Source organism: Crocuta crocuta, unplaced genomic scaffold (assembly GCF_008692635.1).
Source record: "Crocuta crocuta isolate KB4526 unplaced genomic scaffold, BGI_CrCroc_1.0 scaffold87, whole genome shotgun sequence".
NCBI classification, from domain to species: Eukaryota; Metazoa; Chordata; class Mammalia; order Carnivora; family Hyaenidae; genus Crocuta; species Crocuta crocuta.
Genome location: NW_027532166.1, coordinates 1,870,954 through 1,886,676, shown reverse-complemented (window position 1 = coordinate 1,886,676; position 15,723 = coordinate 1,870,954). Strand labels below are relative to the sequence as shown.

The 15,723-nt window shown below is 42.0% G+C and overlaps 1 protein-coding gene across 2 annotated transcripts in view; it reads right to left on the bottom strand.

Annotated features, from left to right (window-relative positions):
* Nucleotides 1-15,723, bottom strand: part of ARHGEF3 (Rho guanine nucleotide exchange factor 3) — a 301,504-nt gene that overhangs the window by 135,976 nt on the left and 149,805 nt on the right. For both annotated transcript variants that reach the window (XM_077776708.1, XM_077776710.1), the window contains one exon: nucleotides 6,537-6,599. In XM_077776708.1, the coding sequence (XP_077632834.1) occupies nucleotides 6,537-6,599 (63 nt within the window). The remainder of the gene's footprint in view (nucleotides 1-6,536; nucleotides 6,600-15,723) is intronic.

The following is a 15,723-nucleotide window of genomic DNA, read 5'->3' as shown; positions in this document are numbered from 1 at the left end:
AACAGAATAATAGCTAGTAGTTTTGTACTTACTATGGGCCAGGTCCTAAGTGCCTTAGTGCTTTACATGAACTAACTCATTTCAATCCTTAACACCCTAAGTAGGGCACTGTTTCAATTTCAGTTTACAGGTGAGAAAATGGAAGTATAGAGCAGTGTTCAGTCTCTAAGCTTCCAAAGTGTGTGAGTCTGATGACAAATTCAAACAAACAGGTATTCTCAGAGCATGAGAAGTCTCATCTAACATGGGCCCCATCAATGTCACTTTGAAGGCAGTAGTAAATGATGATTGACACTTTGTTACATCATTACCTTCTGAGAGTATGTCCCAAAGCTCCTTAGAATTTCATTGTCATGGTGCATTTCAGTGGGGAGTTCAAAGAGTAAAGATCACACTGATGATTACTACCCACCACCTAATCAATTTGGCCAAAGCCTAGATGGAATGTGTCTAGTGTCAATAACGACACTAGACATTTGCCATTAAAGATGGCAGCGTCAGAACCACCTTGGACTCAATGTAGGTAGGGTCTCTGCTATGTTAGGTCCAAGCAATTTCACAGGCAGCAACAGCAGATCATAAATTCCAAACAGAAAAAAAAAAAACAACCCACCAACAGGTTAAGTATAAGCGTGTGGCAATGAAAACCAGGCTTGGTCTCCTCGGTAGTAAGAGCTGTTGTTACACTCTCCCACATCATTCATCACGTCCCTATGCTGGCCAGTGCAAGGCTAATCTCTCTCCCTAGTTAGCAAGTTCCAGAACAGACCAAGAGAAACAAAACTGCAGAAATGGTATCTTTTAAATTATCTGGACTGTGTTGAGCAGAGATAAAGTAATCCCTGCTGCTATTGCACAACTGCATTAACATATCCTAGCAATGAAACGTTATTAGGTTAATCGAGACAGGAAAGTTCTTTCTCCTTTCTATATCCATATAACAGGGTGAATAATCCGAAAGCACAAGTAACAAAAATGTCATAAACCTCCAAGGTTTGCCAGTAAGAGGAGCTGAATGTCCTACACATCATCTACTACCAGAAGCCATGGAGCCAAATGATTTCACCTTCTTCCTGGCCTGTAGGCAGTGTGGGGAAGCTGTGGAATCTGACCACCCTGGGCTTGAATCTATACAATAAGCTAGGACTTTGAGCAAATTGCTTATCTCTCTAAGCCTCAGCTTCCTCATCTTCAAAAGGCATGATAACACCTACGATGACAGAGTGGTTGTGTGGATCTTATCCTACTCCACTCATGGTTTGGCCACTTGCTCCCATAGGGAAGCCCCTTCAGAAGGGAAAGGATGTCCCCACACTAGCTCTATCTGTACTGGCCCCGTCCCCACCAGTCACAAGAGGGGCCTGGGCCCTGCCAGGGGCGGCAGGAGGGGCTCTTCCCAAAGAGGAGGTGTAAGCAAATGCCCCACATAAAGTCACAGACTTAGCAAGGGACCAGCAATACAGTTGAAAGAAATGGGCCAGAGAAGCATGAGAACGATCCCTGTTCTGAGTTTCTGAATATGACTCAACTGCCCTGAACTGCATTTCCACCTCTTACTACCAGAAGGGGTATAAACCTGTTCGTGGGTTTAAAAATATACTCCTTTAGCCAGGAATTTCATATTTTACCATTTTATTCTACTGATAAAAGATTACACAGATACTCTTAAATGCCTGTCAGTGTTATTTATAATAGTAAAAAATGGTAATTTACCTAAATATCCAGGGAAGGATTGGCTAAAAAAACCTGGTGCATTCATCTAACAAAGTACTATATAGTTTTAAAAATAATGTTCTTAAAGAATATCTTAGAATGTGGAGACATGATCTCAATGTAGTAAATGAAAACTTCAGGAATAAACTAATATGTATTATGATCCCAATTTTTAAAATTTGTGCTTATATAAACTTAAATATGTATACTACTGAGGGATACATGAATTGTAGCAAGTTTATACACAGGCAAGGCAACAATAAATATTCAACTCAGCAGAGCAAGGGGTTTGCAAGGGCCTTCTGCTTTTTTGTTAAGGGCATAGCTCCTCAGTTGCATTGGTGGTTGTATTTTATATTATCCTTGATGCCATTTTGTATGTCTGCAATATTCATTATGAAACAGTTTAAAGTGTGCCTATGAAATGCCAAAAAGGTAGTGCATCAAAATGTAGCTACTGCTTTGAGGTGGGATTATTAATGAATTCTCTTATTCATATTGTCTATATTTCCTACAGAAAAAACATATATTCATTCCTTTTCATCTTTTACCTTGTTTTTGTCATTGGAAACTATTTTCAGGCCTGCCCCAGAGCTCATTTGTTTTTTGAGAAAGGATGCTTGGTGCTAAGCAGTGGCCTCCATCAGGGGCTCACCTGGTTCTTCCACCAAGGGCCTCTCCTAGGGCATCATGAACCCTGGCTCTTCACTCAGGCGTCTCTCTCCTGCGAGAAGTTAAACCATAAAAGTGCTGTGGAGGATGCGATGTCCCTGAAACCATCCCACTCGTATCCTCTGACGTGAGAGGAGATTTGTAGGCGGCTGCTAGGAGCACTCTCCACTCTGTAATTTGTTCTCAAAAGCAGTTTGCCTTTCCCCCTCCTCTTTTTTTCTGGAATAGTTTGTGTTCCATCCTGCCAGGAAGTTGGGGGCTCACTCAGCCACTGGCTCAGATAAAGTGGTGGGAAAAATTAGAGAACAATTATAGCGTCAACTAGCATGACCATTCCATCACAATTCATTTTTCACCAAGTGCTGGGGGTGGAGGGTAGGAGAATAATTCTTTGGAGATACATCACCATACCTTAAGACCCTTCTAATTCCCTTTTTAAGAGGAGCTCTTACGTGGGGTCATGGCTGAGCTCCACTGAGCCCATGAAATCCCACATCAATCTTGTAAAATTTTCTGGAGTCCAGATTCCCAAAAGAATCCATGATCCTCCAAACAATGGAAGATCCTTGTCTGAAAAAATAAGTTTTTTCTTAGCTTACACACTTCTATTTGGTCTCTAGGCCCAAGTCCAATAGGAGGTTAGGAGGCAAACCCTTTTCCAGGCACCTATCAGAATCGTCATCTGAGGCTTTAAACTAAAGCAAGGTGTCAGTGGGAATGTTTGGGGTTATCATCACTTGGACACCCTGAGGGACTCTATACATGCTTCTTAATCAAAGGGGGAAGATTTGATCTGTGTTAATATCTGCCTACTCTACGCCATAGATATAGTTCTTTAAAACGGGTATATGTATGAAATTCTACATACACATTAGGAAGGTTCACTGTTTTTTTGCTTTTAAAAACCATTCAAGCAATAAGTACACACCAAGAGCTCAATGTATATGCAGGATTGGGCTGCAACCCAATGGAACTTGACCATGATCCTCAAAGGACCCCATCCCCTCATCTAGTAACTTCTTGTTGAAAGCACACATCTGATGACTATCTTTCCACTTATTAAATGGAATCAAAATTGAGAGTTACTAGTATTATTTTCCCAAACCTTCACATCCTCTCGTATGAGTCATCCATCAGAACCCACCTTCTTTTTAGATACTTTCCACTACACACAGAAACAGGCTCAAGCAACTCTTCAGTTAGGCTGCTGGTTAGTTAAGAGACTGTGACTACTGGCCATTGCCATTTTGAAGCATCTTTGAGTGACCTGCAAAGGCCATTTATTTATTAGAACAATTAATTTATTGGATTCAACTATTTTTTATTTTTTTAATTTTTTTGATGTTTTATTTATTTCTAGGAGAGAGAGAGACAGTGTGAGCAGGGGAGGGTCAGAGAGAGAGGGAGCTACAGACTCTGAAACAGGCTCCAGGCTCTGAGCTGGCAGTCAGCATAGAGCTCGACACAGGGCTCGAACCCACGAACTGCGAGATCATGACCTAAGTGAAAGTTGGACGCTTAACCGACTAAGCCACCCAGGAGCCCCAGGATTCAACTGTTTTTTAGACATTATTCCCCTTTATGGCAAAACACCTTCCTGTGAGTGGCTCCACCTCCCACTTATTTAATTCAACATATCTCTGTTGAGTGGCTGTTAGGTAGAAGGCATGGAAAATCAGCACCACTTCTTCCAAGGCCTCATCTGGATCTGTCACACATCTTATCATTTCCATATGACTGGGATTGTCAGTAAACCTAGAACATACCAGCTTTCATGTCTTCTAACAGCTTCTAAGAGTCAGGGAGATTTGCAAGGTCTTTCAATACTTTGTGATAATATCTGTAGGAAACTGTTCCCAGGTTCTAGAATCTGTCTGCCAAGATTCAGGAAAAATGCCAGGCAAATTAGAAAGGAAGTTGGTCATAGCTGAATCCCTTAAGCATAAGGGTGGATTTCTATAAAAGTCTCTCTATTGTGACAAAACATATTATGAGATGATTAAAAAAGAGAGAAAGAAATATCTTTTGTAGCTGTGCCAAGAGAAAAGAGGTTGAATTATTCATTATATGAGACTTAAGTGACCTTCATGAGAAGGTAAGGTCATTGATGCCAATCAACACAGAAATCAAATTGCAACTTATAATTGCAAATAATCCTTTCAGATACGAGAGTTTAGTGGTTTTTTTATTTAAAAAAACTTCTAGAGACATGTTTTCTTGAAAAATAAATATAGTTTAATGTAGTTGAAGAAATACATTTGATGAAGTATGCTTGTAGAAACGACTAAAGTCTTAAAGTCTTACCTAAATCACTCCATCTACCGGGGCGTCTACTGTTCATTTTCAAAGTGAGAGGACAGAACTAGATGGTAGCTAAGGGCTCTTTCAGTTCTGAACGTCAATGATTCTAATAATCCCCACAAAATTAAAAACATTCAAACAACAAAAACCTTGTTGCTGCTAAGAGTTTCACTGACTTCACCTGTCAGTAATAAAACATTCAGTGAGGAAAGTAAAACCCAGAAGAACATCGTCTTTCTGTTCTGTTACCATGGTATCCCAGTAAACTGGTCCAACTCCATCAATCTGATGGTTTAAAGACTGGAACAAACACCATATGGTGAAATAAAGATGTCCAAGTACATTAATTAGACACCAGCTCAGGATTATTCCATCATGGCTATTTGCATCACAGAAAACTCTGCAATAATTATGGGTGACTGGATGGCTCAGTCAGTTAAGCAACAGACTCTGGATTTCAGCTCAGGTCATGATCTCATGGTTTGTGAGATCGAGCCCCAAGTTAGGCTCTGTACTGTCAGTGCAGAGCTTGCTTGGGATTCTCTCTCTGCCCCTCCCCTGCTTGTGCCCTCTCTGTCTGTCTGAGAATAAATAAATAGAAACATTTAAAAATAACTGGAAGAGCAGTGTTTATACTGGTAACTAAATGGTGTCAGATGAGAACCCAATAATCCATGTTCAACAAAGTTTTAAATATTCACAATGGTTTCAGAGGACTTGATCTCAAACCTCTTTTTTTTTTTTAAACAAATGAGGAAACTGAGGCCCAGAGAGGAGAAGCAACTTGCCCAAGGTTGCACTGCTAGTTACAGTCAGAGCCAGGACCATGACCCAGTTCTTGATTATTAGCACAGAACCCTTCTCATCTCACAACAATGGATTCTGTGGCTTCTGCAGAGGAGAAGACCAGGGCCCAAACTTGGATGGATCCACCATGCACAATGACCACACTTCCAGGAAGTACAGATGATGGTGGATACAGGGAGCCCAGAAGGGCCTCAACATCCACCCCTCAGCCCTCCAATAATGAGTGCATTAGAGGCCCAGGTTGGCTTCCCAGTTGTGTCCCTGGGGAGACAAAGAGGCCATACAAAGAAAACTGTTGAAATTAAGCACTGAGGACACAAGCTGAAAAATTCAAGAAAGTTCTTTGCTTCTGTCATTACCAGCACTTGACTACCATGTCATTAAGCACCTTTTGCAAACTTCTGCTTTTAAAGAAAAATACAAGGCTCACATTTGGTGGGTGCCTAGTATGTACCAGGCAATGTACTTGATATTCTCACTTTTGTTGTTTTATTTGATCCTCACAACAATCCTGTTAGGTGAACTCTTTTCATCCCTATTTTCCAGATGAGAAAACAGAGGCAAGGAAAAGTGTCACATAAATGGTAAGTGTAGAATCTGGAGTCAAACGAAGATCTGTTAAATCCAAAGTCACTCGCTTTGCCAGCTGCTGGAGATGCCTCCCAGTCTTTGGGCACCGGCTGCCTGACCAACTCATTTTAACTTCCCTGAAAGGGAGACAAACATCTGACCATCTTCTTGAGCCAGCCTCTAAAACAGCACAGTGGCATTTATCTAGACTCTACGCAGATGCACTGATTTCTTATATCATTTTATGAGGGGGAAAAAAAAAAAGCACGAGCAATCAACACCTTGGCTTGGTAGCTTAAGTTGGCCACCCAGCTTTCTCCACTCAAGTGAAATGTTTAAAAAGAGTTTTCCCCAGGTCACAACTTCCATTGTCAGATCCTAGAAGCCCACACAAAGCATACAGCATGTTGACAAATAGATTCAGGGCTGAGACGTGTTCTCATGTCAGAGGCAAGAGGAAGCGCTGTACTTACGCTTATGTCGAGACTGCACAGGCTAATGGCATCCTCATCTTGGGTGCTCTGTTTGCGTTTTCGCTGCAAAACAAATGATAAACAAAGTTCAAATGCAAACAGGGATTCTGGCTCTGATTAAGGAAAGAAAAAAAAAAGCAATCAGTTGAAGGGCACATGCAATCCTTGCCATTTCTACCACATTTCCCCAAAACCTTTAACCAACCTTTGTAAATGAATAATTCTAAGAAAACCTAGGAAATCATGGAGAAGCTTCAAATTCTAAGGTAATTGGTTTACATTATTGTTCTGATTCCTGCTGCTACAATTTGTTTTTGTTTTTTAGTATTTCTTTTTTTTCCTAAATGTCTTTATATACTAAGGCTTAGAAATTTAGATACAAAGTTCAGATTCTGACTAACCTGGAAGAAGACACTAGACTGGAAAGGAAATCTAATTCACTTAAAGATATTTCATTTCTAGAGGTGCTTTGTACTTGAGTAATTTAAATTTTTTCTAAACTTCATCTAGGGTCCTGATAGAATCACAGAACCAGAATGCTGGAACCAATCTTAAACATCATCTCCAACCTTCCTATTTTATAGCCATCAACACCAAGAAAAATCATTACTGGAACTGAAGAAAACTGTATTTGAAATCAACTTATGACCATCTGCCACATTAGATGTGGAAAATATATTTTCTTCTTTATAAAAAGAAAAGAAACTCCATCTACAGACCATAATAGAACTCATAAGGGATACAGTCACCTCTCTTCTGCATCCCAGCTCGACCAACCAGGCAAGTATCATTTGAGTCCCTGTTGTGTGACTTTTTAAGTCTCCTAATTGTACTTGGCAGAAACCTACCAAAGGATCAGGATCACTGGCATGAGGTTCCCATGGAATCCAGAGACATTTTAGTCTTCAGTCCCTAAAGAAGCCCACCTCTTCATCCTCCATCATACTCTGAGCAGGAAAGACAGCAAATGGAAAGCAACCAGAGCCATCCCTGTCTGTCTGAATACAATTGTCCTATTATTTCTTCACTTCAATTCCAGGAAGACTTGTTGAGCATCTACTATGATCCTGGCCCTACTTCTCCTTCCGAGACTGCAAAGACCAGCAGCAGCAAAGAGTGAGTTCCTTATCTCACATTCTTGTAGGAGAGACAGACCCTGAGGGAATTAACTATAATGCAGAAAAATCCAAACATCCTAGGAAGGTCACTTCACTTTTCTGAGTTACTCCTTCTCAACTCTTAAGGGGGGGAGTGATGATATTAGTCTTATCATCAGTCTTATTTATTCTCAGAGGGAGAGGAGTAAATATGGCAATGCATTTTAGAGCTTAGCAGTGTGCCTGGTACACAGTGGGTGCTCAAAACATGGATTAGAAGACTCTACAGTGAGGAGTAATTAGTTTGGTCTTGGTGGGGGTTGGAGAAGTCTTTTTTTTATGGTTTTTTTTTTTTTAATTTATTTCTGTGAGCAGGGGAGGGTCAGAGAGAGAGAGAGATACAGAATCCAAAATAGGCTCCAGACTCTGAGCTAGCTGCCAGCACAAGAGCCTGACACGGGGCTTGAAACCACAAACTGTGAGATCATGACCTGAGCCGAAGTCGGACGCTTAACCAACTGAGCCACCCAGGTGCCCCTGGAGAGGTCTTCTTATAGAAGGAGGTGTTTGCATAGGCCAAAGATATCCGGAGGGGACTAGGGCTTCTTGTTCCATAGCCAGCCACCTAGATCTTTAGAACCCCACAGGTGCATATGGCTCTATCCAGAGTAATGGAGTTCTAGGTCTTCTATATTATTACATCTGACCAGTGGAATGATTTAGAGATGAATGCCAAGAATCAGGATACCAAATCAGCCATCTGGGATGGTGCTCAAGAATCTACATTAACAATTTCTCCCTTTCTTCTCCCTCATGGTCCCCCATTAAGTTCCTCCCAGTCCTCCTATACGTGCAAACATATGATATTTGTCCTTTTCTGCCTGACTTATTTCGAGAAATTGTGGGGGAGAGGGAGAGAGGCAAACCATGAGAGATTCTTGAATGCTGAGAACAAACTGAGGACTGATGGGTGTGGGAGGGAGGGGGGCGATGGGCATGGAGGAAGGCACTTATGGGGATGAGCACCTGGTATTAAATGGAAACCAACTTGACAATAAACTATCTGTAAAAAAAAAAAAGAAAGAAAAAAGAATCTGCATTAACAAACTCACCAGGTGATTTTTAGGGACTCGAATACTCTATTCAGAGGCTTTGAGAGTAGCCTTGAGAAAATGTGGAGAGCCACTTGCCATTTTGAGGATGCTTCATGTTTGTGTAGGGACCTGACCCTTACTGATTCATCATCCAGTTACAATGAAAAGCAGCCCTGTGCTGTCAGTGAAGCCACATCACTGCTTAATATTTACAAGGTGACTTTTTGAGGCAAGTAGGCCAAAGGGTAATTTCCATTCTAGGGTAAATAAACTGAAGTCAGAGGAGATAAACAATTTGTTCAAAGTAACATGGCTACAGTGTAACACTCTGAATCCAGGATTCTAATTTCTGGGCAAAACCCTTCACACACCTCACCGAAAGCATGCTTGGCAAATAGGTTACAACTCATTTGCTATTGGGAATGTCTGGTAGCATCTGCCTGGAGCGCTGTATTGAGAAGCAGTACACAGTACAGCAAATGGGAGAATGCTGCAATCAATCAGTCACATGTGCTGGAGTGTAAGAGAGGACACAGCTGTTTCCCAGGACAGTCTGTGCCCTTCCTGAGTCTGGCTTCTCTTGCCTTGAGAGGCTACAGTGTTATACCTGGGAGCTTGGGAAATGGCATGAGGGGCAGAGGCTCTGGGATGTTATCTACAAAGTGAATAATGCCTACAAGGTAGGGTTGTTGTGAGGATCATAGATGATATGCATATGGAGGCCCAACACACAGTAGGCGCACAATAAATAGCAGCTCCTGTCACGTGTTACCCAAACCATAAGCCACACAGACATATGTTGCTGCCCAGTATTGTCAGGTTATAGAATTTCATGGTGCTACAATTCCGTTCGTAGAGCTCAACAATTTTGTTAATGCAATACATTAATGGTAGCCTGTTACCCCAAGAAGACCACCCTGGTGAAGGAGCGGGGATAATAAGAGAGTTTTTTAATGTTTATTTATTTATTAAGAGAGAAAGAGAGAAAATGTGCATATGAGTGGGGGCTGGACAGAGAGAGAGAGGGAAAGAGAGAACCCCAAGCAGACTCCGTGCTATCAGTGGAGACCAATTCGGGGATTAAACCCACAAACCGTGGGATCATGATCTGAGCCAAAATCAAGAGTCAGACGCTTACCCAACTGAGCCACCTAGGCACCCCAAGAGTGTTTTCCCTCATAGGAACCTCCAGACCTTACCCAGTGCTGGAACCCAGTCTCCAGAGCACCCCTAACCCCAAACACTTCCACGTGCCTCCAACTGTCAAATCCAGAAGACAAACATCCTCTAGCAGCCTTTGTACTTAAGCCATGGCCAGTTAATTGGGGATAGAATGATCTCTTTAAGAAGCCCACATATTTACAAAGTGAAAGCTGAATGGGTTATCAAAATGGGTTTTCTTTTCAATTTCTGTTACAGAGGATGGTGACTGACCATGGCCAGCAACCAGGAAGGAGTTTAAGTTCTGGATCTGGAGCAAAAACTTTACAAGTGTCATTTAGCCATTTGTTCACTTGCTTTATGTTTCCTGAGCACTTCTGATGTGCAGAGCCCTGCTGTGGGTCTGGGGATACAGCAATGAATGAGCTAGGCAAGATCCTTGCTTACTAATTGGGACAAAAAGAAAACAAAATAATTACAGATTGTGATCTCTGTTGTGAATGAGTCAGATCAAGTGCTGAGACAGACTAGAAAGGGAGAGACAGTTTAGAATGATAATTTAATATTTTGGTTTTGGTTGACCTCCTCATGAGCCATAAGCCCATGAAGGCAGGACTAGATCTGTCAAGGTCACATTTCAGGACCTGGTACAGTACCCTGATGCATGGCCCACACACCCCATGATAGTATTTGATTGTTTTGTTGATGCCCTCGGTCCTGCTCCCTTTGAGAAGTTTGTTATCTTCACCAATTTACCCAACTCCAAGAAGGGCACAGCGAAAGGGAGTGGGGGGGGACCAAATGGGCATCCATTCCACCAGACTGGCCAGCCCGATTGGCCCAGATGATGAAGGGTGTGCAGGTGACACGGCCCCATGCCTGTGTTGCACACCCCTCCCAGGAGCTTCTAAATTCCACCCAGCCATCTCTAAACTATTGGATAGCTGAACTGACACCAACGATCTGAAGTACAGTTCATGGGAAATTTAAATGCTGGAGACACAGACAAATGTGCATCTCAGAAAGCAGAGGGTGTGGCAGGACACTGCTCTCATGTTGAACTTCACCAGAATGACTGATAATGACAATAACTAGCTTTGGCCTATTTAATACTCACCACCTGCCCATCACAGAACTAAATCTTCATATGCATGATCTGATTTGATTCTCACGACCACCCCAGGAAGTGGACAGGAACAAGTATTATCTCCATTTTACAGAGGAGGAGATGGATGGAGGCTCAGAGAGGGGCAGGGATTTGCCCAAAGTTCTTTAATTAGCAAGGGACAGAGTCTGGATTCATCGGGCTCCAGGCTATGTGTTTCCCCACTGCACTGCCATGTCCCAGAGTCTGGAAGGGCACATCATACAGAGATGACATAAGAAAGTGTTGAGAATGAGGAGCTGCGGAAGAAACACCTTTATAACTTATTCTACTAAAGAACTGGCCTTGAAGACAGTACACCTAGATAACATTTTGTGATCCTTTCTAGTTTTAGAAGTTATCACTGCCTGCCATCAGGCAGGTTAGGGATAATTCAAGTCACCGTTCTATTTTCCCTGTGCATCAGAAACAACAGGCAGCTTACCTGTGGGGGAGGGGAGGTTCCTAGGCAGGAGACACTGAGTAAGCTGTCTGCATTTACACACTTGGCCTCACACATTCTCATCAGCCAATTGGAGGAGCCGTGGACCCACCCTGTTATTCTTGTTAAATTTACTGAAGCGAATGCACAGTCCACTTCCCTTTCAACCATGAAAACAGAGCGCCTTGGGTGCTGTAGTCTGCACTGATTTGGGCACAAAACTTTAAACCCCAGTGCCCTGTGCAGTAGGTCAATGAATAATTTCTGAATGAGTGACTAAACGAAAACATGAATAAAGGAGGCCAGTGTTTTTGAGGTGACGCCCTTCCCTTCTGCTAACCACCTGGCTGCCAAAATTAAATCAAAACCTCAAAAGCAAAAATCACTGAAAGCTGACATTCTTCAACCTCAGATTTCCTTGGAGACACAAAACCTGCAAGTTCAAGCTACAGCTCTTGCTTTCCAAATAAGAAAGTTTTTTTCCTTACTAAGGGGGGCATTTATTTTTCTTAAAATACATAGAGATGTTAAATCATTGCTGTTCAAACATTGGTCTAAGTGGGACATTGGTGACTTCTACTCCTATGAGAAGAAATGTCAGATCTGTTCAAGGGCGAGGGACTCCAGGCACTGCCCTCAGTCATGGCATGGGGACTCATTCTTTAGGAACAAGGAATCAAAGTATGAGAATACCTCAATTGAAGGGCAAGAGCCAGCTGAACCAAATCGTAAGTGAACTTAATGGGCACCTGAACCCTTTGTCTGAACACCTAGGTGCCTACTCAGGGCAGGCGGAAAAGGCAATTACAGAGGGGAATTTATGAGAACAAAGGGCCTGAATATACTATCTGATTCCTTAGACCTGCAAGGTTACATATTCGATAAGATACTTTCTGTGGGTGCCTGGGTGCTGGAAAAACTCTCTCATGCTTCTCTAATCAAAACAAACATGAGAGACTGTTGAATGCTGAGAACAAACTGGGGGCTGAGGGTGGTGGGGGAGAGGGAAAGAGGGGGTAATGGGCATGGAGGAGGGCGTTTGTTAGGATGAGCACTGGGCATTATATGGAAACCAATTTGACAATAAACTATTTAAGGAAGAAAAATAAACAAACAAAAAACACAGCAAAGACATGCTAAGAATAGGGAACACAATGAAATGCTAACATTTTTTTAGTACCACCGATATTCCCTAGTGTTGGTTTATTCAGAAGTAAGGAAAGGATTTTGTAGATAAATGTGTCTCATTCTGATAACAGATAATTACCAGCGCATTCACTTATGATTACTTTTTCTTTGAAAGAGAAAAACACATTACAAAATAAGTGCCTTATACTATGGAAAACAATAAAATCCTCCATGATCATAAAAACAAACAGACAAACACGAGGCCCCTTTGTTAATTTGCTACAGAGAAAAGCCCTTCATATACTCCAATGTAAGGCCTGATGGAGACAGGGGTATGTTTGGATGGATCTGAGCAGACTCTGAGACTCACTACTGGTTACACCATCCTGCTGTCTCAACTGTAAGTCTTTACTTGTGCTCCTTCCAACCCACTTTCATGAAGCACCATTGCTCTCCAGGCCACTCAATGGCTCTCTCCTTTAGGTGTGGCTACCTTCTTTATTTTTTTTTTAATTTTTAATGTTTTATTTATTTCTGAGAGAGAGAGAGACAGCACAAACAGGGGAGGGTCAGAGAGAGAGGGAGGTACCGAATTTGAAACAGTCTCCAGGCTCTGAGCTGGCTGTCAGCACAGAGCCCGATGTGGGGCTTGAACCCACGAATTGTGAGATCATGACCTGAGCCGAAGTCGGACACTAAACCGACTGAGCCTCCTAGGTGCCCCAGGCGTGGCTACCTTCTAACAGAACAAGGTAGACTACTAAATCTCATCAGTAAATGGTCCATAAACAACTAATTTTTCTGCTGTCCCTGCAAGGCTCTCTGTGGAGAGCAGTGACCCTATCCTTAGATAATCAATGTTCAGGAGAACTGGGCCAGGTCTGAATGTCTTATCCTCATTGGGCTCAGCTTCCATTCTCTCTAGACTCAAATCTTGGTATCCTTTGAGGTTTTGAGTCTTAGAATCCAAGGAGAATCACCAGGTGCTTTCTAATACACGAGTGGAGGGAAGTAAAAGCTGAAGCAGGCATCTGCTATGAGCCAAGCACTGTGCTCAAAGTTTAAAGGACTGTTCCATTTAAGCTCCTCTTTAACCCAGTTTAAATAAGAATTGCTGTGTTCATTTTACAGTGAGGGACACTCAAGCTCACTCAAGGGCACAAATTAGTAAATACTAGAAAGGGATTTCGCTCTAGGCCTGCCTGATTCCTAAACCACTGATCTTTCTGAGATACAATGTTATTTCTGTTTTTATATTGTTTAAAAAGTGTACAACTTCTGCTCAAGTCATGATCTCATGGTTCATGAGTTTGAGCCCAGCGTTGGGCTCTGTACTGTCAGCTCAGAGCCTGGAGCCTCCTTCAGATTCTGTGACTCCCTCTCTCTCTCTCTCTCTCTCTCTCTCTGCTCCCTCCCCCACTTGTGCTCTCTCTCTCTCAAAAATAAACATTAAAAATTTTTTAAAATATGTACTTTATTTAAATTAGTATATTAAAAATATAAAATATATTTAAACACTTATTTAAAATAATACATTTTAAAAACAATATAAAATGTTCACAATGTATTTTCCTACATACCTGAAGGCAATTAAGAGCTTAAATGAGACAGACCTGAGTTCAAAATCCAGCTCCACTATTTGCTATTTGGTGTGATAAGCTTACTTCTTTATCCCTTCGTTCACTCAACCATTATTCACTGAAGACCTACAATGGGCCAGGGCGGTTTCTAGATGTGGGGATCTGTGTCTATAAAACACTTCCATAAGCTTTGATTTCTCCTTCATGGGGTTATTTCAAAGATTAAAGGAAATAAAATATTTAGAACAGGGCCAGACAAATAGCAAAAGATTAAAAAATGGTCATTATTTTTGCTACTGGGGCTCTCTCCATAATAACTATTACCACTGTTGTTGCTGCTGTTCTGTTGTTATTTGACATTGCAAGGTGGGCAGGGTGGGTACCAGAGATGGGGATCCTGCAGGATGGGGGGTTGGGGGGATGGCGCCTGGCTAGGACACCACCTGACCATCCTTGGACTACCCAGTCACACCGGGTCTAAACGGACCCTCTCCAGATACCTTCAGTCACGTTTCCACTGTGTTGTCTGTACTCCTTCACAGAGTCAGGGCAAATGCAAGGCCTGACTTCATTTTAAATGGCTGAGATTGAATTGATTAGTGTCGGAACAGCCCTGTTATTTAATCACAGGGCTTTTCTATTTAATAACCAAGTGAGCAGAGCAGCAAAAACACACTGATGGAGGGAGTGCAGCTCCCAACCTGACAGCAAATGGCCCCCGATTAGTCGTTTGTAATTATTAAATTCAAACCAGATCTCAAACCTTTTTGATTTATCTCTCTGCTGGCAAACAGCTTTGGTGGTTTCAGAGGCTTTAATGCCTCCCTTTCATCTGCCTTCTTTGGGGAGAGATTAGCAAAGGGATTTTGTGTTCTTGTACTTGCTCTTAGCTGGAGCTTGACTGGCTAAACTCACGTTTGAACAGGGAACGGATCCAAATTCTATTTTGCTCCTGTCTGAAGCCGCAGGCATGAACAAGAGAGAGGGACCCCTACTCCATTTTTAATACACTGTTGGGAGTTCTTCCTCTCTATTTTTAAAACATCCTTCTCCAACATCCAGGAGCCTGATCCTGTTTTCTGGGCTCTTCAGTGTGCTCTTCGGGTAGCAAACCTGGAAATCCTGGTGCTCTCTGAGCTATTACTGAATAAACCATAACTAACATGAAATGTAATTTTGCGTTCAGATGCCATTAACCATAGTCTGAAGATGTTAGGTTGGCACTAGAGTCAGACTTGGTGGCTTCACACCTGAGTTATGACTTTTATTTGTTGTAGAACCTTAAGCACATCATTTCACCTTTTCAAACCTCAGTTTCCTCATTTATACAATGGGAATACAAAAGTTATTGTGAGAGTTAACTAGATCAATGTGGATAAAGGGCCTAGCACAATGCCTAGCCCACACAGCTATTCAAGTATTCGCTAAATAGTAGTAGAAGCAACTGAAGCAGTAACAGCAAGTGAGAGCAGGTGCCAGAGGAAACAAACCATAGAGAAAATACTTAAAATGTATAAAAGTCTACCCATTAACTTCATTTT